The 23,729-nt window shown below is 40.8% G+C and overlaps 1 protein-coding gene across 3 annotated transcripts in view; it reads left to right on the top strand.

The window, feature by feature from the left end:
• The window catches only part of LOC101608200 (amyloid beta precursor protein), a 263,853-nt gene that overhangs the window by 184,745 nt on the left and 55,379 nt on the right, over positions 1 to 23,729 (top strand). For all 3 annotated transcript variants that reach the window (XM_004654380.2, XM_004654382.2, XM_004654385.2), the window contains 2 exons: positions 15,025 to 15,153; positions 17,232 to 17,331. In XM_004654380.2, the coding sequence (XP_004654437.1) occupies positions 15,025 to 15,153; positions 17,232 to 17,331 (229 nt within the window). The remainder of the gene's footprint in view (positions 1 to 15,024; positions 15,154 to 17,231; positions 17,332 to 23,729) is intronic.

The following is a 23,729-nucleotide window of genomic DNA, read 5'->3' as shown; positions in this document are numbered from 1 at the left end:
CACTTCTGTCCCTGTGTGAACTCCAGGCACTGCTACCTCTGATCCTCTGGGGGATGTATGTCCCCCTCCTCCAGTTTCTTCCACATGCATGCACGGATAATCAGGTACAGTTAGCTGATTACTCTCTGCAAACCCTTGGATTTTCTTCCTGAGAACTCTGTCCTATGAACTTGTGTCTCTGTAGATTTCTGACTTCTAGCAGTCCTACAGGCTCTGTCTAGGTTCTTCATCTTGGGTAGTATCCAGACAATAGATTTTGACAACGGTAGGGCCTCATGTCATCTGTTTGCCCATTCTCAGTTCTCTCTGCTCATCACCTGTGGTCTAATACTATATAGAAACTGTTCTATATATTTAGCTCATTTGTTAGTTGTCTCTTGTGGGAGGGTAACTCTGGGCCCTCCCTTCATCTTGGCTAGAAGCAGAAGTCCACGGAACGTCACGTAACTAAACCCAAGCCACCCCTGTTTGCTGATTTTTCTCACCCCTTTTTCTTTCTGAGTAAAGCAGCTCTTGACATTCCTCCAGATAACAAGATGGTATTGACCCTGTTGTGCTGATGACAGCACCGTGACGTCAGGGACGGGGTGACAGTGCCAGTGAGTCACAGCCGCCCACAGCAGTGCCTTCTCTGGCCCGCACATCCTCCCTGAACAAAGAGCTTTCGCAAACACAGTATCCACATGAGCACTTTTGTTTTCTGTGAGTGATCTCAGTCCTCCCCTGTCACTTCTTGGGAAAACGGTGGGTATGCCTCTATGAAAACACCGAGTTCCTTAGTTCTTCATTCTCTAAAGAACATGAGTTTATTTTAATACGGGGGGGGGGGGGCGGTGTTAGAATCCTTGGCCTGACAGATCAGGGTGGTGGGTTTTGAGACCTGACCTTAACAGGAGATATGCTGTGAAGCTGTCTAGCTGAATGCCCACTTTGTACAGGAAGTTCTTAGCCAAATGTCACTGATAGGGCTAAAAATAAGATGAGGACTGAATAGAGTCTTTAACAAATGTCAGAATCCTTCAGTCACATCTCTCCAGCCATCACAGGAAAGGCAATGGTAAAAAAGATGTTTTCCAGAGCTTCATGGCTCATCAAAAAGGATAATTTTAGATTGCTCATAATGAAGTTGTTTCAGGCCATAGGAATAAGACAGCATGAGTGTTTGAAATAAATATTTTAAAATAAACTAGGAATTTTTTCCCCTGTCAAAAAAAAAATCAGGGGCTAGAGAGATAGCTTAGTGGTTAAGGCACTTGCCTGCAAAGCCAAAGGACCCAGGTTCGCTTTCCCAGGACCCACATAAGCCAGATGCACAAGGTGGTGCAGGTGCCTGGAGTTTGTTTGCAATGGTGAATGCCCTGGAGTGTCCATTCTCTCTCTCTCTCTCTTTCTCTCAAATAAGTAAATAAAATATTAAAAAATCATATTACTGTTGATTTATCTAAGAACTTGCAAATCTCTTAATTTTTTTTATAAAAAAGAAGGCTAGGTGCACAGCCTGAAATCTTGAGGTGGTACCTGATATGTTTGTAAAGTTACCATCTTAGTGGGAATTTTATTTAAATTTTAACATTTGACTTAGCAATGCACTTAGATCTGTCCTTTGGAAAGTATGAGAAAATTCTAAATTTCTTCTTAAGGACACTTAGGCATTGCTTTAAAAGTCTTAAGTCAGGATCTTACCAATGATCATATGAGGATCATCACATCTTATGGATATATATGCCAGTACAGAAACACTTTGGAAATATCCCTCATAATAAACACATTGTCTAAAAATTTTAAATATAAAATTATATAAAATTTTTGATACATTTGATTTGATGATATCATTGAATGTATTTGGAAAAATTAGTGATCGAGATTTTTCTATAGGTAGTATCACTTTTTAAATACATACCCTTTTAATTGTCATTGCATTCTATCATACTTTGAAGACATTAGAGTTTGAAGAAACCTACATAATGGTCAGTGTATTTGAAGCTCATGTTTACTTTTGTTTATGTACACAATTTTTAAAATACATTTCTGTTTAATTAATTGCAAATAGGGGGAGACAGAAGACAGACAGACAGAGCAAGAGAGAGAATGGACACACCAGGGCCTCTAGCTAATGCAAATGAACTCCAGATCCACCACAGTGTGCATCTGACTTTTATACGGGGAATGAAAGCAGAGTCGTTGGACTTGATAGGCAAGCGCTGTTACCTCTGAGCTATCTCTCTAGCCCCTATATATAAATCGTTAATCCCTACCTGGAAGTGTCCTGAGGAGAAATAATGGTTTTGTGTAGTGTGATTTCATTGTTATGCTGTGTGTTTTACTGTGTAATCACCATGTTTATACATGTTATATGTTCCAGATTCTTTTTCCGTTTCTTCAGTGTTTCTATGTGTTTTGATTTGAGGTAGAGCCTCATGTATGCCAGGCTTTCCTCAGACTTGTTATGTAGTTAAGCATGTCTTTGAGCTTCTGATCCTCCTGCCTCAATCTCTCAAGTGCTATGATTACAGACTTGTGCCAGCATGTCCAGTTTTTTGCAATATTAGGGATCAGAGCCAAGGATATGCTCAACAAACACTTAACCAACTGAGCTCTATCCTCAGTCCCCAAACTTCTTTTTAAATTAATTATGTTACCTACACACTGAGTGGCCAGTCTTAAAGTGAATTCATTGTCTCTTATTTAGAATTATATATTTTAAAACTATTATAATAATTTAATTTTCCTCATACCAAAAAATAAAAAGAACCCAGAGGTGCCTTACTCTGTTGGAGTCTAGTGAGTTCTAAGACCAAACTCATGTCTCTTTTTCTGTCCTAAAAGTTGCCTTAAGAAGTCAGAATTCATAGTTTGTTCTTCCAGAAAAGTTAAAATTTCTCTCCATGCTTGCATCACAATTAACTTCTTGGGCTGGAGAGATGGCTTAGTGGTTAACGCGCATGCCTGTGAAGCCTAAGGACCCAGGTTTGATTCTCCAGGTCCCATGTAAGCCAGATGCAGATGGTGGCACATGCATCTAGAGTTCATTTTCCGTGGCTAGAAGCCCTGACGTGCCTATTCTCACTTTTCCCCTCTATCTCTCTACCTCTCTGTGTCTCTAATAAATAAATAAAAGTAAAATCTTTTAAAAAATTAACTTGTGTCACCTTTGGAGGCCTCTGAGCTATGAAACCAAAGTATGACTTAACACCACACCATCACCATTCTTTTAATGTATTTTAATTTTAAATTTTCTCATTGCATATATTATTGTTATAAAGAAATGTTTTGCAAGTATATATTTTACACTGAGTACAGTCTCTTCCATGTCCTCATCTCCCCCCTTCTCACTCTTACTTCCTCTCGTCAGTCCCGTTTCTTACCCTAGACAATTTCTCTTTTACTTTCATGTCATATGGACATAATTCCATGTACCCTTATACAATGTAGGAATCACAACTGAGAGAGCACATACAATATTTTTCTTTCTGAAACTGGCTTAATTTGCTTAATATGATTATCTCCAGTAGCATCTATATTTTTGTAAATGATGTAACATCTCTTTATGGCTGAAAAGAATATACTGTTTATACACATAGCTGCAGACACCAAGGTCTAGTCCATAAATTAGCTAGTGTAGATGATCAGTAATCAGACCATAACCATTTTTAACCAGATGCCTGTATTCAGATGTTTCCTAATTCTACCCTTACTGAAGCTCTTCATGAAACTTCTCAGTTTTACAAAAAGCTGAGATAGTGTTTGGCCTTTTGTCTTATGTTGGGGTCCTACTTCTCCATCATAAATGAGGAGATGACAGTATATCCTGGCTGTTCAGCATTCTCTGTAGTTTGGAGAGAAATTAAACTTAGTGTGAAATCTTGTATAGTTTGACTATGGCCAGGTAGGGACATTTTGTTGTGCTTGTTTTGTTTTCAGACAAGGTCTCATGCTGGGCTTGGGCTCCCTATGTAGCTGAGGCTGACCTTGAACTTCTGATCCTCCTATCTTCACCTCCCAAGTGCTAGGATTACAGGCATGTGCTTAAATGCCCAGCTTGTGACTTACTGTTCCTTTGTTTATTTTTAAAATATTTTTTCATGGGTAAACCTTGGTCTATATATAAGAATGATGTCTTAAATATAAATAATCAGTTTTCTTTGTATTCCATTTTTATGCCTTTCTATATACTCGAATAAACCTTACATTCAACAGCATCTTAGCTATTCTGATTTTAGCTAGTCTTAAAGTTTTTCCTAAGCAGAAATGAGAATTAAGAATCATTTACACGTATAACTGTCTATGTGCCCGTTTTGTGCAGTTTTGATTTTTTCAGCGTTTCACAATTGCCACCATCTTACTCATACTAAAATTTATTTGATGCCAGCAGCTACGGGTTCAACTTGACTCTCAGAATATAATTGAGCAAGAATAATGTCGTTTCAACAGCATCAGCTCTCTATCATCTATCATCTGTGAATAGTAGTTCAACTAACTTAAATTTTTCTGTAATTCCCTAAAACCTTTGCGTAGAATTCTGTGGTAGGACATTGTTATCATGACACTCCTGTGTGTGTGGTGTAGTTGTATCACCAAGTCGGGACTCTGGCTCTTTGCTGTTTGTCTGTGGGGACATGAAGTTCTCGCATGTCCAGTAAGAAGCAGCGATCAAATGCCAGCTCTGAGGAAAGTGCAACAGGACTATCTCAAGCTCTAGGCCAGCCTGTGCTACAAAACAAGGTCCTATCAGAGATCGATACTGTAAGGGTATGTGTGGCAGATAAACTGGCAATGGCAAGAGGAAGTTTCAGCTAACCATCTTCTAGCCAGTGTGAAATGTTGATGTCGGCTGAAAGAGTCTCTATCCAATGTGTGCATTAGTGTTAAGTTTTCTAAAATAGAAAAGAAATTGAGGTGTTGTTCTTGGCTATTTCAGGTTCTCATATAATATGGACTGTCCTTCCTACCGTTCATCAGTTCCTACTTACCATTTTTTTAAAAATTTTATTTATTTATTTATTTGAGAGCAACAGACACAGAGAGAAAGACAGATAGAGGGAGAGAGAGGAAATGGGTGCGCCAGGGCTTCCAGCCTCTGCAAACGAACTCCAGACGCGTGCGCCCCCTTGTGCATCTGGCTAACGTGGGACCTGGGGAACCGAGCCTCGAACCAGGGTTCTTAGGCTTCACAGGCAAGCGCTTAACCGCTAAGCCATCTCTCCAGCCCCCTACTTACCATTTTTGCTCACAAAAGAAATACCAGCATTATGTAAAGCATATGTACAAAGCACTTATCTCCAAAGCTTGCAAAGCATATCTTCACCTTGAGGTAATGGATGATGAATATGTGGAGGGCTAAATATTATGACATAGAAAGCCTTCTGTCAGCAAGTCTTGAGTGTACTTAAAGTCTGTCGTACTAACCAGAATGTACTTAAAACTTTAAAGACTAAAAGACCTTCCTAGCAATATCAATTCTCCTCCAGCTTGGGTATTTATTATTTACTCATGTGGTATTTCTTTATGACCATTTGCATTGTGTGCACATTGAAGAACATGAAGGGATTCATTTGACTTTAGAGCTTTTAAGCACAAACCCAGCATCACATAGTGGTTGGGAAGGAAGCCAGAAGAATCAGCATGTGTTGAGCGTATTCGGTAACCTTGACCTGAGAGCTGTGAGAGCTGGTTCAGTAGAGCCTCTCAAGATGACCTGCTTCCCTGGCTTTGAAACGTCTGTCAAGCTCACTGGAACTTGCTCAAGACCCATGGGGAGCAGGTAGCCATGGACATTCATGTTTAAATCAAATAAGCTATGAAGAAGTATGTTGGAAAGCTGGAAGGTTTGCCTGTGTTTCTGAAGCCATATTCATGACCAGATTTCCTCTATAATGGAGTTACACTCAGTCCCTGCCTTATTAGTGTAGATATGCGTACATGCTGTCAGCACCTGCAGCCACCTTGCAGCACACACACATACTTGTGTGTTAATATCTATTTTACTTTTGTCCATGAAAAGAAGACCTGCTGTAATTATAAGCATATTCAAGTTTGGAAAGATGCAGCCATTATTCACTGGCCTGGTTTTAACCAATCTCTGCCCCAGGGAACCTGGGCCAGCAAGAAATCCTTATCCTACGTACACACACACACACACACACACAGTTACACATCAGGTCAAACAGCCTCAGACATGTAATGAAACTTAACCATGCACCCCGATTTAAAAGCCCCAGATTATATTTGGATTCTAAGAAGCTTTAGTTTGAGTTTAATTATATAAATATTTTTAAATTAAACACAATAAACCCTGGAATTTCCACTCCCTTCAGAACACTGTCTAGGTGTAGGAGGACATAAGAGTGCAATTAAAGGTATTGTCCAATCAGAGGCGTGTATGAAGCAAAAACACCCGAATCCAATATACAAAATGAAAGCAGACTGTTATAAATTACTCTGGGAAAGTGAAGAATATATCACATTTGGTATTTGTTCCATGAGTATGTCTCTTATCAAGTCTTCTCAAGATCTTATGTTACTTTAAATCATCATTTATTTCTGAATTCTTCCTCAGCACCATGGGTTCTGTTTTCTGGGTCACATATAAGTCTGTATAACACTGTGAGTTCCAGTATGTTCCACTGTAGACACAGAAGTCCAGATCATCTCGGGTCTTTCCATACTTGCAGGTTAGAAGAGCTTACTGAGTTCTGTCTCCAGTATTCATGCAGCTAAAGTTTGTTCAAATGCATTCATCATGGAATTGGGTTAGAATGCTGAATTTTAGTCTGGGTGTTTTGTTCATTATATGTAACTATGGTCTGTGTAACCATAATAAGAACTAGAAAAATATTCTGGAAAGAAATAGAGATCTACAAAATTGGAGAAAAGTCACTAATTTATGAGAGGGATTACTTTCTTCCTTCAGAGCTTTGCATAAACGCCTGTCTTAATTCCCAAGTTATCCAAGTACAACCTGTAACTAAGAAAAAGTAACTTAATATAGGGATTCATCTTCATTCTTCTGCAAATTGGGATTCATCTTTCAACTCTTAGTGTGATTGACATTGTTCTAGTTTTTGTTGGCCACAACTAGAAAAACAAAAAGAGTAACTGAAGGTTGAAACAAGACTGTGAATTAGAACGTACCCCTCCTCCCTAAGAGAAGTGAGATTGTTAGTGTAGAGCACATGGAGGTGACATGGTGACAATCTCCCTGGGAAATGATCTGCTTCTGTGTTAAAGAGGAACCAACAGGAGGTGACTTTCTGTCCTGGCTGCAACTGAAATCTGTCACAATGCAAGGCCACAGGCAAAGAACTTAATTGAACATCCGGGGCAGATGTTAGACTGACTCCTTGGCCACACATAGGGCTCCTGCCCTAGTAGTATGAACTAAGTAACAACAGCTGATTATCCAGTATCTTTCCATCTAATGCTGAGATGCTGGGGAAAGGCATGAGAATCTATTGTCATTCTCTCTATTGCTTTGTCAAGATTTCTGTGTGGACACAGAATTGAATCTTTGATACTTGTGTTAACCTAAAACATCATTTATGTGCCCTTATGAAGAAAAGAAGTTGAATACATTTTTTTTGCAGAGGGCTCTAAGATACTCACTCAACTCTTAGGTTAAGTAAAAAAACAGGTTATTTTTCAGAAATTTCAATGGAAGCCTCTCCAGTTCTGTTCTTTTTATTTTATTATTCTTTTTGTGTTATTTTTTTTGTATCAGTAAGACTGCATTTGAAAATTTAAAAGCTAAAATAGCAAAATGAGCTCAGCTGAGAACCACAGCGAAGACAGAGTATAAGCTCTCTTAGGTGAGCCTTTAAATCCAACACACAAAGATTCTGTAAAGTGTACACCATACAGTTAATACTTCTTGAAATCAGGGGCAATGCTGACCATGAACACATTTGTAAAAATAAGAGAAAATTGTCCCTCCTTTTTTTTCTTTGGAAGGTAATTAAGTTCCCAGGTCCCAGTGTGGGAAACCACCAAGGTGCAATTCAGTGCCCCAGGCAAGGATTTTCTGAGAAAGTCCATTGTGACCTGGAAGGGTTAGGGTGCTCCCTGTGTGATTTATTTACTTCCTTCTTTGTGGCAGGATTAGATTGAGGACTCAGGGAGCGCTTGACTATTCACTTACTCTCATCAGGAAGTGGTCGGAGGCATAAGTGTCTATTATGATAAGAGGCCGGGTGTCCACATCAAGCACAAAGCTACAGAGCAGGACGATTGGCTGACTAGTCATGATTTAATGCCCTTCCCAGGCAAGTGGCGAATGAAAAGCCACAGATGCAGACATGAGTGGCACTGAAGCAGGTCTGTCCACTGTCAGTCAGATGTGTCTTTCATTCCAAGTTCCAGGGACACTAAATTGAAAAATTGCATGAAAGCTAAATGGAAAAGGTGATATGACTGAGAAGTAGAAAATATAAATCTTTTTTCTTGGAGGGATGGCTTAGCTTTAAAAATTTTTTTTTTCATTGACAACTTCCATAGTTGTAAACAATATCCCATGGTAATTCCCTCCCTCCCCCCACTTTCCCCATTGAAATTCTATTTTCCACCATATCCCCTCCCCCTCTCAAACAGTCTCTTATTTTTGATGTCATGATCCTCTTACGATGGTCTTGTGTAGGTAGTGTCAGGCACTGTGTGGTCATGGATATCCAGGCCATTTTGTGTCTAGAGGAGCATGCTGTAAGGAGTCCTACCCTTCCTTTGGCTCTTATAATCTTTCTGCCACCTCTTCTGCAATGGACCCTGAGCCTTGGAAGGTGTGATGGCAATATTTCTGTGCTGAGCACTCTGTCACTTCTTCTCAGCACCATGGTGCCTCCTGAATCATCCCAAGGTCTCTGCCATCTGAAAAGAGAAGATTCTCTAGCCAAAAGTGAGAGTAGCATTAATATTAGGGTATGAATATTAAGAAAAGTGCTTACTGGGAAGTATGGTGAGCATAGTACATACATTTAGCCAGACAACAGCAGATGTTACACTCCTAGGGCTCATGACTACCCTTGTAGGCTTTCAGTATCAGGGATATATTCCCTCCCATAGAGCAGACTTCCAGTCAAATTAGAGGGCTGTTGGTTCCCCCCATAACAGACGTGCCACTATTGTACCTGTTGGCTCATTTGGCGGATAGCTAAATATAAGGCTTAAGGTGTCCACTGTTGGGTATCTTCACTGGTGATTTCACTCTTTCCCATTGAACTGCATGCAGCATGGCTTTTTCCAGCTTTCTATCAGCTGTTCCACATGGAGGAGGTTTTCAGCTCAGCTCCAGCAGGATTTCTCAGTGGCCTTGAAGCCCAAGTATGTGAAGCCTTCAGCAATAGGGTCTTACCATCTAATCATGGTGGGAAACCAAGTACCTCAGCAATGGCCTATAATGTTTGCGAAGCATTAGAGACCTCCCTGGCCAGCAACTCACTGGAAGGTATCCCATTCCTAGCACTGAAAATTTTCTAGTAACAAATCTATGTCTCCTGTGTGTTCCATTGTCTAAATAAGTAGGTTTACATATGACTTATTTATATCCTTTTAGATTTTGATTAGCCCTCCCTCCACCTTTCCTTAAGCAGTCTCTCCCCTGACCTCACTGAGGCCTTTTCCACTACAACTACTTCTACTGGGAATATAAATCTTTACACAGGAAGCCTGTGGCATTTACTTCAAAATTGTGAACACTGACCTGATAGCAAAGCATGAAAGGCAATAAGTGGTTGTCTTTTGAAATTACTAAAATGAGTCTCATTGAAAGAAGTATGGATATGCTATGGAATCCATAAGTTATTTCCGATGGTGAGGAGGACCTCAGAACCCAGGTTAAGTAGATCAAGTGGGTATGGAAGCTCAGTATGCTGTGGGAATTTTGGGAATGTTGTTATTCTCACCAGAGGACAGATACTTTCATGAATAAGAGACTATGAAGCACATTCCACATGATTGGAACTACTTCTGAAAATCTGCCTCACTCCAGGTTATTCATTCATTTAAGCAACAAGCATTTACTAGCAGCCGAATTGTGCCAGTCACTATGAGAGGTTGGAATACTCTCTTGTTCCCAAGGAGGACAGTGAGATGTTTTTAACAATGCTTAACCTTAATCCTTTAGGAATTTTATTTCTGATGGATCTTTTTTTTAAGGCACTGTGATTCTAAGTTGAACTCAGTACAAACTGAAAATTTCTGCATCTGTTGCAGACAGATATGATATCAAGCTCTTTCAGAAACAAAGGAACAATAAAAAGTGATTGGATCTAATTAGTCCCCCTGGAACAGATCTGTTTTCTCCTTTCTTCACTGTTTGAGAACAGCTATGTGATGCCTGCATAACCAGATTGTAGTATTAACCTATTGAATACCCTAATTGTAAAACAAGAGGAGTTTGCCAGGAAAAAATAAAATCGTTGCTACTTACAGAAGAGTTAAAGATTTGAGAGTGGTTGAAAAGTATGTGCACACACAGGAGATGTTTCTTACACTATTTATTATCTTTATATTTATAATGAGCCACTGAATTACGGTTTACTTGATGAATAATCCAATTGTAAATGTGAGTGATGTGGCAATATTAACTTAATAGCAGTCACTTCAAGAGAATTTATTTTTATATTCTATATACTAAGTACTTTAGTAGAGATACCAGGCATTTTTTTTTCTATCATTCGTACATTGATGTTCCTTCTTTTTAATTAAAACTGAGAAAATTCATCTTTGTCCTAGCGTAATAAAATAAAGATCCCTAGACAATAACTGCTCCCTGCTATCCTAAGACAAATTATATTGCTCTAGAAATAACTAATTCTAACCTTGGAACTTTCTGGCCTAGCTAAATGTTATAAGGGCAGTTATTTCATTTTTTAATGAAATATGCATGAATCATATGCCAGAGGCAGAGCTCTTCTTTTCTGACCTGAAGTAAATTTATAAAATTTATAAGAATGCAGGGAATGTTGTTCTTTTCTTAATCTAAAACCTATTCAATTCTGAGGCATAGACGGACCATGATTGTATGTGGTTGGATTTACCTGCCAACTCTCACATGATTTGTAGAAATGCATTTACAAGGTTAGAGCAGTGTAGTGGAACTCTCCAATGTGTTTGTTCAGAGTTGTCCTACATCTTCTGAATCTCTGGGCTCTACTTGTTAATCAGGTAGACATTAGGAAGAAAGCAGGTTCGCTCACCTGTGGGCTCACCACAGTGTCTCTGGGCTCACGCACAGTGGTGAGGTCAGAGCTCAATCTGGGATCCCAGGGCTGGCAGGCTGCAGGGTCCTGTGCCTGGAGAGTCCTCTCAGCCTGATGTGCCCCCTCTCACTGAAGCTCTGGGATTTTCAGAGAAAGCTGGGAATACTTTTCTGAAGCATATAAAAAAAATGGCAGTGTTGGGTGAGATAAGCATTTGGAAACATGTGAACGCATTCTTTTTGTAGTTATCTTAGCAGAAGATAAGGATGAATTGAGCATGAGAACCCATGAGTATCACAAAAGCCAGACTTGTAAACTAATACCTTGAATCATTGTGCACTAATCTCCTAATGAGATTGGCTGAAAACATTCCTATCTTGCTCTTTCTCTCCCCTGCTTCTGGCCATTAGCTGAAGAATACCCTAGTGGCAAGAACTGAAGACTACAGTTGAGAGATTTAATGAGCTAAACCGAAGCTCTGGACTTTTATAAGAGCTGATATTAGTGTGCTTCAAAGAATAGTGCTGTGACCTCTCCTTATCCAGAGTTTTATCTTGACACCATTTTAGACAGTGCATCATTCGCTGCTCGAGATACTAAGTGGAATATTCCAGAAATAAGCTATCCATATGTTTTAGATAACTCTTATTAAAATATCGTTACTGTGTTTTTATTAGTTACTGCTAATACATTATTCGGACTTAAAAATTGAATTTCTCCATGAGTGTACCTGTGTAGTAAAAACAAGGTCTCTGTAAGTTTCTGCCATTCACTGTGGTCTTTGAGAAACACATCCTCACAGACAAGGGGATGACCATACCCTTGCATATAAAAATGAGAAATTCAGACATGGGCTAAGAAAACACTTCACAGCATTCAGTTCTCTTTGACTTGCAAAGTTCTGACTTTGAGAACTGTCTGTAGGTTGGCTTCTGTTACATTCTAGAGTGGCAGGGTCAAATGGTGATCAGAAACAGAGAACTGTTGGCTTACTCTTACCTGACACTGATCAGCTGTGGAACCTGAGCCAAGCCTTGTCCATTTACTCTCCTTTGTCCTCCCTCAGACCTCATCTGTGAGGTGAAACGTCAGCTCTTCCCGTCCCTTAGCGCTGAAGTAAGGTGATGAGTTACCACACACAAAGCATACCAAACATTGTCATTCACACAGGAAGTACGGACGTGGAGGTGGAGGGGAGTTAGAGGTGAGAACTATGTAAAAGAAACGTGTATTGAGTACCTATGAGAGACCAAGTGTTGGGTAGCCAACAGAACTTTTTTAGCCTTGAAGTTCCCTTTCTGTCTCTCTCCCTCTTAAAGATACTCCTATCTGAATTACACCAGTAGGAAAATAGAGGTTTTCATGTTTATTTTAAGGTGAATAGTGGCGTTAATAGTTAGTAAGTGGGACTGTATGGTTCTTACTGTAAAAAAGTGAAAGAAAAAAGGGAAGCAGATCTTAGTTGTAAGCAATGGCCTCTTCCTAAGAGGAGATATACCTTAATACAGAAAGCTAAGGCCATTATGGATCATAGATCCACTATTCACTTTTTTGACAATCCTTTCAGGACAAAATGTTGTATAGAAACATTCGTGGGTAGCTAACTTGGGGAGGAAGTGAGTTATGATGAAAAGGTTTTCCTATAATTGAAGGCTTTTTTTTTTTCTTATTTGAGCTCATAAAATAAAAAATAACCCATTTTATACCAAACAATAATCCTTTTGAAAAAAAGAAAATGAAAAAGGAAACTTAAGAAAACACATTAAGCCAGTTAGCAGGCAGGGACATCATGGACACAAGCACCCGGTTGCAACCCTTCTGTCTCCAACTGTGAAAGCAGAACAGTAATATAGGAAAAAGCCCATATCCAGGTTATTTAATGCTCTGATTGTGCACTCCTGCATATGAAACTGTGTGGTAGTCTGAATGTAGTGCTCCGTAGACTCAGGCGTTTTATTAAAATCGAGCTTACCACACAAGCCCCTCGCAGGCAGATCCCGGCAACAGCGGGCATGTCACTCGGGTTGGATCTTGGAGTCCAGCCCTAAGGTGTGCAGAGTGCAGTTTGAGCTCTGGCTGTTTCGTGGTGCTGCTCTGTCTTTGCTTGGACCTATGGAAATCAGCCAACCTCCCACTGTTGTTGGTGTTCCCCTGGGATTTAAAATCCTGAAATAAACCCCTTTCCTCCTACAAGCTGCTTTTGGTCGAGTGTTTGTTCCAACAATTCAAAGCTGACTGCAACATGTGGTCTTCATAACCCAGAAGAAACCATCTGTAATTTCTGACTTTTGGAATTTTTTTTTTCTGTTTGTAGAAAATCATCTTTTAAACATACATTTCTATAGGTACAGCTGATCCACTATCTCTTTTACCACTTCTAAAATGCAAAAGGTCATTTTCTGGTGTGTAGATTTCACTGTATGGATGGGAATTGCAACGGGATGCTACTAAAACCTGTGCCTTGAGCTGTGGAGTCTGTCTTTCTTGGGCTGATGAAGAAACATTTCTTCTGGGAGGGGTCATGATGGGAAGGCATCAACCAGGCAGATGAATGCAGGTTTGTTTTGTTTTTGTTTTAAGTGTTGGTTTTCTGAAATGCACAAGCGTAGCCACTGTGGCAGACATGCGGACAGGAAGTACAGAGCACCTGCTGGACCACTCACTGTTGGGTGGCCCTGATGAAGAAGAAGAATATTTGGCCTGTGAGTCTCTCATTGAAGAGTAAAATTGGAAGCTTTAGTAATTTAATAGATTGCATTAAATGCAATAATGGAGTTTTACACTGCATTGCATAGTAACCCAAAGAAAGGGCACCAAATTTAACCAGAAGGGTAGCGAAAGGCACACCCATAGATTAGGGATAACAAAATAAAAGCATTACAAACTGCCCCCTTCACACAGACTCACATAATGTCTCTGGGAATAAATTCTCTAAATTCAGTACCACTCAGCTGGTTTTCACAGTGCCCATGATACATTAGTTAATAACAAATAGGTTTCTCTAGATGTCCCCAGTTCCATTCTTGACATGAATTTTCATTGCTCTAGGGTGTTTTGTTCTGTTTTGATAAAGGACAAATGTTTGTCTTTGTAGATCATTTTACAAAATTACAGGACATAATAATATAGCAGTAGAATTTTGAAGACAAAGGAATATTTGTCATTCTTTTGGAAAAATTAGGATAAATATTTCCACATAAAACTGGAATAAAAGTGAAATAGAACCCGTTAGAGTAACAGAAACATTTAAGAAGAAACTTATCTCTTGCTGAGAGCATTAGACTCTGATGGCTTAAGAAGAATTTAATTAGATTTCAAAGTTAAATAATTATAGTATAACAGCAGCCTTTCTACTAGGAAAATACTGTGTTCCTTGGAGCTTATCAGCTATTCCTTGGCATACAGTTGGGCAGTGGTTAAATCACCTATTATTTTTATTTTGAGTTGGCATCATTGTACTAATGATGTTATTAACTGTGAAGCATTACTGTGCAAATGGAAATCTAATCTCATAAATGCTTCCTGAATGTTTGGGGGGAGAAGAGAAGCCTGATAGATTTAAAGCCTGTTCCCTTCTTGCAGCACCCATTTGAAAGGGAAATGTCCAGAACAGTCATCAGACATATTTAAACTGTTGGGTGCTTTTATAGAAACGAGAAGTGACCAATCTCAATAATTATGTAATGGCAGAGGAGTGGGAGAATTTGCAGTAAATTGATTTACCACCATGTACACAGCATGGGAGGCATGAGTGGAACCTCTGACCCAAAGCCAGTGGAAGAAGTAATGTTTTCACAAACTTGAAGATCATTTTTTCTCATTATTTTCCCCACAGCCTCATCACGTGTTCAACATGCTGAAGAAGTATGTCCGCGCTGAACAGAAAGACAGACAGCACACCCTGAAGCACTTTGAGCATGTGCGCATGGTGGACCCCAAGAAGGCCGCTCAGATCCGGTCCCAGGTGAGCTCTGAGGGTGGGCATCGTCTGCACCTCTGACAGTAGGACCTTCAATTGGTGGTAGGATGCTCAGGTATTTTAGACCACCGGTGGTACGGGTATTGTACTGTGATGGAAAGAGCTCATTAAAGAGCTTAGTAAGTAGAACTGTGTGTTGAAGACCAGCCTGGAAGACATAAGGAGATGCTGTCCCCAAAATAAAAATTATCTTAGAGCCATATGTGTTTTGGCAAACAATAGATAATACAAAACTCTGAAGCCCACACTGCAGCTGACCCTTACACCATTTAAAACTCACCTCCAGAATGAAGAAAATAAAAGTTGTGTAAATCAAAACCTCAACAACTGACTGACTCCACAGTCACAGCACTATTTAGATTTAATGTGAACCAAAATGACATGAGCCTGTAATAATCAGATTTATGTTTTCTCACTCCCAGAAGTTGATAGCCAGGACTTATCTCTGGAATTCTGAGGTCTTATATTTTCTTCAATGAAATAATATTTTCCATTTTTTATTATTTTTATTTATTTTATTTATTTTTTTGAAAGCAACATACAGAGAGAGAAAGAGGCAGAGAGAGGGAGAGAGACAGAGAGGGACAGAGAGAGAGAATGGGCGTGCCAGGGCTTCCAGCCATTGCAAAAGAACTCCAGATACTTGCATCCCCTTGTGCATCTGGCTAACGTGGGTCCTGGGGAATTGAGCCTCGAACCGGGGATTTTAGGCTTCACAGACAAATGCTTAACCACTAAGCCATCTTTCTAGCCCCATATTTTCCATTTTTTTGTGTGTATGGCTTGTGTGTTATGTGTGGGTTCACATGTCACTGCACGTGTTGGGAGGCAGGTGCACATGCATGTACCTCTGTGTGTTTGCATGTGGAGGCTGGAGATCATTCTTCAGTCACTGTTTATATCCTTTTAGGGACCAGGTCCCTCACTGGCCCAGAACCTGCCACCTAGACTGGCTACCAGCAAGCTCAGGGATCCTTCTGTCTTTGTCTTTGCAGCCCTGGAATTACAAGTGTGCCCCCACACCTAACTTTTACTTAATATGGGTTCTGGGGGTTAAACTCAGGTCCTCATGCTCGTAAAGCAAACAGTTTTACCAACTGAGCTCTATCCCCAACCCTAAATAATTTTAAAATATTGACTTTAGTCTGAAGTATCCAATCAAATTGAAATATTCCTATTTTAAAAATTTGGGGCTGGAGAAGTGGCTTAGCTGTTAAGGCACTTGCCTGAAAAGCTAATAACCGGGGCAATATGGGTTTGGTTCCTCAGTACCCATGTAAAGCCAGATGCACAGCGGCACATGCATCTAGAGTTCTTTGCAGCAGCTGGAGACCCTGGCACACCCCTTTTCCCTCTCTGTCTGTCTTCTCTCTCTCTCCCCCCCTCGCTGTTTGCAAATAAATATATTTTTTTTAGTTGCAAAGAAGTATGTCAGAAATCATGGCATGTAAAAACCGTCAGTAATAGATTAGGTAGGCTGCTATAAGCATACAGTACACTGGTAAGTATAAAGATCAGTTTTGCATCTAAGCTCAAAATTTTAAAAAATAGAAAACAGGGGGTAGAAGAGATGGTTCAGTGGTTAAAGGAACTTGCATGCAAAGCTGGATGGCCCAGGTTTGATTCCCCAGTACCCAAATAAAGCCCCGATACACAAAGTGATACATGTGCTTGGAGTTCATTATCAATGGCAGGAGATCCTGGTACACCCTTCTTTCTCATTCTTGTTCTCTCCTTGCAAATAAATAAAAATATTGCACACCTTTAATCCCTGAACTTGGGAGGCAGTGGTATAGGAAGATCACCGTGAGTTTGAGGCCACGCTGAGACTACACAGTGAATTCCAGGTCAGTTAGGGCTAGAGAGGGGACCTACCTCAAAAATAAATAATAAATAAATAAATCCACAAATCGAGAATAGGAAAAAGTCCTTCAATTCACTGTTCCTTCAGTTTCGATCAGTTTTATTATGATTTTGATCTGTCTCTGATTCTTGGTAAAGAAAATAACTATTACCATAGCAGAGGTTTTTCACCTGGACTTACTTGTCTTGCTCCTTGGCAGGTCATGACACACCTCCGCGTGATCTACGAGCGCATGAATCAGTCTCTGTCCCTGCTCTACAATGTCCCTGCAGTGGCTGAGGAAATTCAGGATGAAGTTGGTAAGTAAGCCATCCTTCTGAGGCTGCGCGTGTGCATGTGTGTTCACAGGGGGAGAAGTCAGGGGAGTGACTCCTCCCGATCCAGCATCCCCAGGGTTCCCTGCCAACCCCCGGGAAGAGCAGATTAGTGCTTTCAGTGAAGCCCTCGTTTCTGCAGCATGTGAGTCTGTGCCTGGGATGGAGGAATGCAACTTACTCACAGTGGGGGTGCAGTGGGGTGCAGCCACTACTGCAACATCTTGTCAGCACGGTCTTTCCAGCGTGTCCTGTCTCCTGGTGTCATTAGGAGGCCGTGCTACCTTGCCACTAAGAAAGGTGAAATTTTATTCTATCCTGTGGAGTGAGAACACACATTTCTCTTTCATTTTCACTCAACTAAATTTCTGTAACAAATGAAGGCACTACACAAACATACCTGGAGGAGAGAAACTAGTCGTGATTTAAAATATTATATGTAAGAAGGAATCCAGGTATGGTAGTTCATACCTATAACTAATGAGAGGTAGGATTGCTGCAAGTTCAAGGTCAGGTTGGGATACATAGTAATAAAACCCTGTCTCAAAATATAAAATAAAGCAAAAGAAACCAACCAAAAAATTCTGTGTGGGACAAGATTAAATAATTTTTGTGCACTTAATGAGTGGAAGTTAAAATTTCTAAATTAGTATTTTTTTATCGTTGGGTTAAGTATATTCCTGTACGGTGCTTTAACTAAGGTGGTATTAATAATGCCAGACTACAGAGAAATCATCCACTACAGAGGACAACTACAAGGTTGATGACCTATTCTGCTCACACCATGTAATTACAGTTGGCACTTCCTAATTTCTAATGAGCTATTAGGACTTTCATTTGTCCATATACCGCTAAAACATTAGCTGAGTCATGCTTCCGTAGAATAGATTGGAGATGCAGATTCTTGAGCTTTGCAAAATGCCCATGAAAGGGGCAACCGGTAAGCTTAAAATTTCACTGACAGAAAGAATATTTAGACAATTAGAATCACCAACTTTTTCCCTTTAAAGAACGAGAAAAAACCCTGCCACAGGATAGATCCAGGAAAAAAAAAATTATTTATAACTATTTATGGAAGGCTGGAGAGATTGTTCAGAGGTTAAGCCACTTGCCTGCAAAGCCCAAGGACCCGGCTTCAGTTCCCTAGTTCCCATGTAAAGACAGATGCAGAGTGGCACATGCATCTGTACTTCATTGGCAGCAGCTCAAGGCCTTGGAGTGCCCATCCTCCCTCCCTCTTTCCCTCCCTCCTTCTGTCTCTTTCTCTCCCTGTCCTTTCCTCCCACCCTTCTTCTTTCTCTTATAAATAAGTAAATAAAATATGTTTAAAAATTCATGTCATTCGAAATATATTGGACATTGTTACAGTCAGCTCCATGTTAGTGGGACGAACATCCAATCAGACACAGTCTTGGAGGAAAGGATTTATTTCAGGCTTACAGACCCAGGGGAAGTTCCATCAATGACAAAAGGAGCTGGTTCACTTTCACAGATCCAAGCAGAGAGAAATCACCAGCAGCCAGCACCACAAAGTGAACAGCCAGAGCTTAAGCTACTCTCTCCATATCTTTGGGCTGGAATTCAGATCCATTCCCAAATACACTTTAGGGCTCGACCCTAGGATCCACCTCCAGTGACACCTCCTCCAGCCAGGCAGCTGGAGACCCTAGTTGCAAGCTTATATTTTAATAAAACACCTGAGTCTATGGGGGCCATGCATTTACACCACCACATTCAAACTACCACAGACATCAAATTTTGAGAGGAAATCTTAAAAACCTGTCATTTGGTGACTGGAAAGGTGGTTCTGGGGTTAAAGTGCTTGCCGCAAAAACATAGGAACCTTAGCTCTTATCCCCAGCATCAACGTAAGTGCTGGGAGTGATGGGGTTGCCTGTAAATCTCACACTGGAGAAGAAGAAGCAGGAAAGCCCTGGGGCTCACCAGGCAGCTGCTGAAGATAAATTGGTGAGCTAACTGTAACCCTGCCTCAAAGAGTAAGGTGGAGAAAGATAGAGGAAGTCAACTTAAGTGGACCTCTAACCTCCACAGGCATGCATACACAGGTGGTGCATGTTCCCCCACATGTGCCCACATGCATATGAATCCACCTCCACACACATGTAGACGTGCTTTCATACACAGAACCTTTCATGTGGAATCCTAGGAGCAACGTTTTAAAACAGTTGCTTTCTATAAGAAGAGACACTTTTTAAGAAAAATATATTTTTAATTTTTATTCATTTATTTGACAGAGAAGAGGTGGGGAATGGGTGCACCAGGGCCTTCGGCCACTGCAAACAAACTCCAGATGCATGTGCCACCTGACTTGGGCATCTGACTATCGTGGGTCCTGAGGAATAGAACCTGGGTCCTTTGGCTTTGCAGGCAAACACCTTAACTGCTAAGCCGTCCCTCCAGCCCAGAAGAGAGACTTTTGATAAGAACCTTCCATTCATTTGGCCTGCATGCCCTTTAAGCTCCTAGTGCCAAAGGGAAGACATGGATTTTGTGGGAAGAATAGCTTTTCTTGGTGACCTTTTTGATCTTTTATAGTCTTTCCTTCACTTGGAGTAATGTTTTTAAAGTCACTCTCAAATAGGACACAGGTGAAACGAGGTTGGCTGTGGGGTGCTAGCTGTTTAACCTGAGTGGTATCGGGGAGCTGTTACTCTCTACCTTTTGCTTCTGCGCATGGTTCATGCTTTCCATAATAAAAATTGCTGTACTTTTCTCACCCTTTCTAGAGAGGATCCTCACTGGTGCCTTCCAGCTTCATCTCTCGCACTATTTGTAATACTCTCTTGACTTCATCTCTTGTTAGTCTGGTTTTCATTTCCCTGTCATCTCACTACCTAATCAAGCTTTAGACTTGGGATCAGTTTGTTATAGAGTAGGAGGATTCTAAAATTCGGAACCACTGACAAAAGGACAGGATGTGAAAGTACACATATATTTTGTATAAGAAATTGCAGCTTTTACATCTCAGTAACTAGAAGATGCTTATTAAAGTCAAACATCCGGAGAGAAATTGTTGCATTGGGTTATGTCAGCAGGTGCTTTCTGAATGAAAGATTTTTACCAGTCTGAGGAAATGCCAGTCTCTCAGTTGCTTTCAGTGACATAGGTATATGTCTTTTGGTGAATTATGCTACCACTGTTATGAGTTAAAGGGAGAAAGGAGGGTGTGATCCAGAGAAGGGGCTCTGTGGGTGGAGCTGGAGAATTGGAATCCGATTTGTAAGAATAAGTATGCAGTGACTAGAGCAAAAGCTCCTTCCTTCCAGAGAGTTCTGGCCCTGATCCTTTTCAACCCATTGTTCTTCCCTGAAGCAGCCCATCTGTGTATTCCACTTTTCTACAAACTCCAATAGAGCCCAAGTCCTTTGGCCCCCTTCCACATTCCAGACTGAAAATATGTCACATGCCTTTGAAACTCTAGTCCGTGTATACACAAGGGAACTCGTTGCAGCCCTCTGGAAACGTACTTGTTTTACAGTCTCTCTCTTACGGATTTTCCATTAGCCTAAATTTACCCCTGGCATCTTCGTCTCATTCACCCCTGATTTCTTTTTTTTTAGTACTTGATTTTATTTGATTTGATAGAGAAACCGGGGAGAGAGAGAGAAAGAGCAGATACAGAAAGAGAATGGGTGCACCCGGGCCTCTAGTCACTGCAAACGAACTCCAGACGCTTGCGCCCCCTTGTGCATCTGGCTTACGTGGGTTCTCGGGAATTGAACCTGAGTCCTTAGGCTTCACAGGCAAATGCCTAAACAGCTAAGCCATCTCTCCAGCCCTCACACCTGATTTCTTAAGAGTGCCAAGTCCTGTCTGCTCCACCTCCTTCTCATGTGTATTTGCGTGGAAGCACTGCTATGCAGATCTACTCTGGTACCTCAGATCCTGGCCCACTCTCACCTCACTAAAGTCCCAGTTTGACCCTGGCACTTGTTTCATGCTGGTTCCCTTGTACCCAGATTCTTCCAGTTCACAGCAACCTGAGCCACTGCATGGTATCAGCCTTGCTTGAAAAGTCACTTCCTTCAGGAGCCCACTGAGATGTCCACGCTTCTGTAATCTCACTGAATGGTGTAGGGAGGGAGGGGAATAGCTGGCATTTTGAGTGGCAGCCATGCAGGGAATTAATATATTTCTCTCTGTGACATCAGTGGCCCAGGGTCTTTATGAGTGTTCACCCATGAGGTACCAGGTCATCATACAGGGAGGTGGCAAGAGGTGTGGAGAAAGCAGGAGCCCACATTCATGCTATTCCCCACCCACTCGTAGCCTTCGCCTCTAGCGGGTGGGCGGCTGTCTGCTTTGAGCAGGGCTTTCTTACATTTCACACCAGTGTAGCATATGAACTAATGTCAAATCCGTAGGATTTCATAACAGTATCCCCAATGTATAACTGAAGAAACTGAGAGCCTTAGCGACGGCATTTACTTGCCAACACAAGGTAATGAAGGGATAAAAACGGGACTGAAGCAAAGGTTTGCCTGAATCCCATATCCGTGTTCTCTAAGCTACTCAGGCTCTCTCACGTTGAGTTTTCTTCTGCTAAACCTCAGCGTCCACAGCATGGATCCTAAGGTTCAAAACTAGACTCTGTATCTCCACCAGTGACGTAGCGCCGTCCTGTGAGCGCTTCTGCCATCCCCATCACAGTCAGCTTTGCCTCAGGATCCAGCAGGGAGCCTGAGACGATGCAGGTTTTAACTAACGGAATGCCAGTCTGCAGGCTTCCAGGCAGGTACGCCTCACCTGGCATTGATCAGGTGACTGTACATAACCCTAAGCCCATCCCTCCACCCTTGGTGACAGCGTAAGGATTGCAAGAAATAATTCCCTGTCTTCCGCCACAACATTCTCTAAAGCTGTTGTGACTGATCGAGCCACTAGAATGATGTCACTGACAATTGTATCAGAATAAAGAATAAAGCAAAGTTCCCAGAACTGTTACTGATACCACTTAACACCACGGTTCTGCACTGTGACATTGTTATCTCCTATCTCGGCAGTCTACTTGCTGTCTCATTGGCTTATTAATTATGTTGTCTGATTTGACTGTCCTGTGAATTTTTTAAACCTCTATTCCTTTATGAGAGGTCTGCCTTTTATTACAACTTTTAGCTCAGGTTGAATTATTTGCAAAATCCTAAGTATAGTGATTTGTTATTTAATGTTTTTATGTTCAAAAAATATTTTGCATACAAATTATGAAGCTCTCTTGTTAAGAGAGGCATGAAAACATTGTTTATAGAGGGGAGAAATTCCCTAATCTATTGAAAATAGCTGTTTTGAACTCTTATTAAATTCAATGATGGAATCACATTTTTAGTGAGAATGCGGTTCCTCTTCAGTGTTCACAGTCGCTTGAATCCCTTTAACCTTCCAGCAGGCCGAAGCCCGTCATCCCTCCAGGCCTTCAGCACACCGTTGTCGAGCTCAGCCTTGGCCTTAATAACTTGTTCTTAAGTGATTGAAGCTTTTTGTTCTATACAGTCATCATGAAATGGTTCTGCTCTACTCTTTGTTGGTTTTGAGGGCCCCCTCCTCCCAAAGTGCTTCATTTTACAGCTTCTCAGAGCCTTATAGTTCAAAAGTCCAAGATGGCCATTTTACACAGTGCTATAATGACCAAATTATGAGACAGACAATAGGAAAGAAAGGAGAAAGAAGGCCTAATTGTTTCATACCCAGGTTTCATTTAATAAGAACATAAATTATTATAAACCAGATATAGGAAGGCTTTCTATCTGAGTAAATATGAGGTTAATGGGGTTGATGAGGCAGGGAATCAAAAAACTCACTTAAATGACAGAATGCTTATTTTTATTATATTTTTTAAAATATATAATATTTAGTTATTTATTTATTTATTTATTTGAGAGAGAGAAAGAAGACAAGAGAATGAGAGAGAGAGAGAGAGAGAGAGAGAGAGAGAGAGAGAGAGAGAGAAAACGGGCGAGCCAGGACATCCAGCTACTGCAAACCAACTGCAGATGCATGTACCCCCTTGTGCATCTGGCTTACATTGGTCCTGGAGAACCGGGATCCTTTGGTTTTGCAGGCAAACGCCTTAACTTCTAAGCCATCTCTCTAGCCCCTATAATTTTATTTTTGATGCCATTTTACTGTAGCATTTGATAAAAATTTTAACTCTTTGGGGAGCATGCAGCAAGCTTATTTCAAAGATAATAGTTTCATTTTACATGTCTGCCAATTTGGAGATGGGATTAAAGAATCCAAAAAGATTAAAATAGAATATTTACAGCACTTCCTAGAGCATTTCATATTATAATTTCATATTGTAATATTATTAAGAACTGGCTTAGCGGTTACAGAGCTTGCCTGCGGACCCAGCTTGGATTCCCCAA

The sequence above is a fragment of the Jaculus jaculus genome, chromosome 5 (assembly GCF_020740685.1).
Source record: "Jaculus jaculus isolate mJacJac1 chromosome 5, mJacJac1.mat.Y.cur, whole genome shotgun sequence".
NCBI classification, from domain to species: domain Eukaryota; kingdom Metazoa; phylum Chordata; class Mammalia; order Rodentia; family Dipodidae; genus Jaculus; species Jaculus jaculus.
The sequence above is the reverse complement of the archived record's forward strand: the minus strand, read 5'-3'. Positions and strand labels throughout refer to the sequence as shown.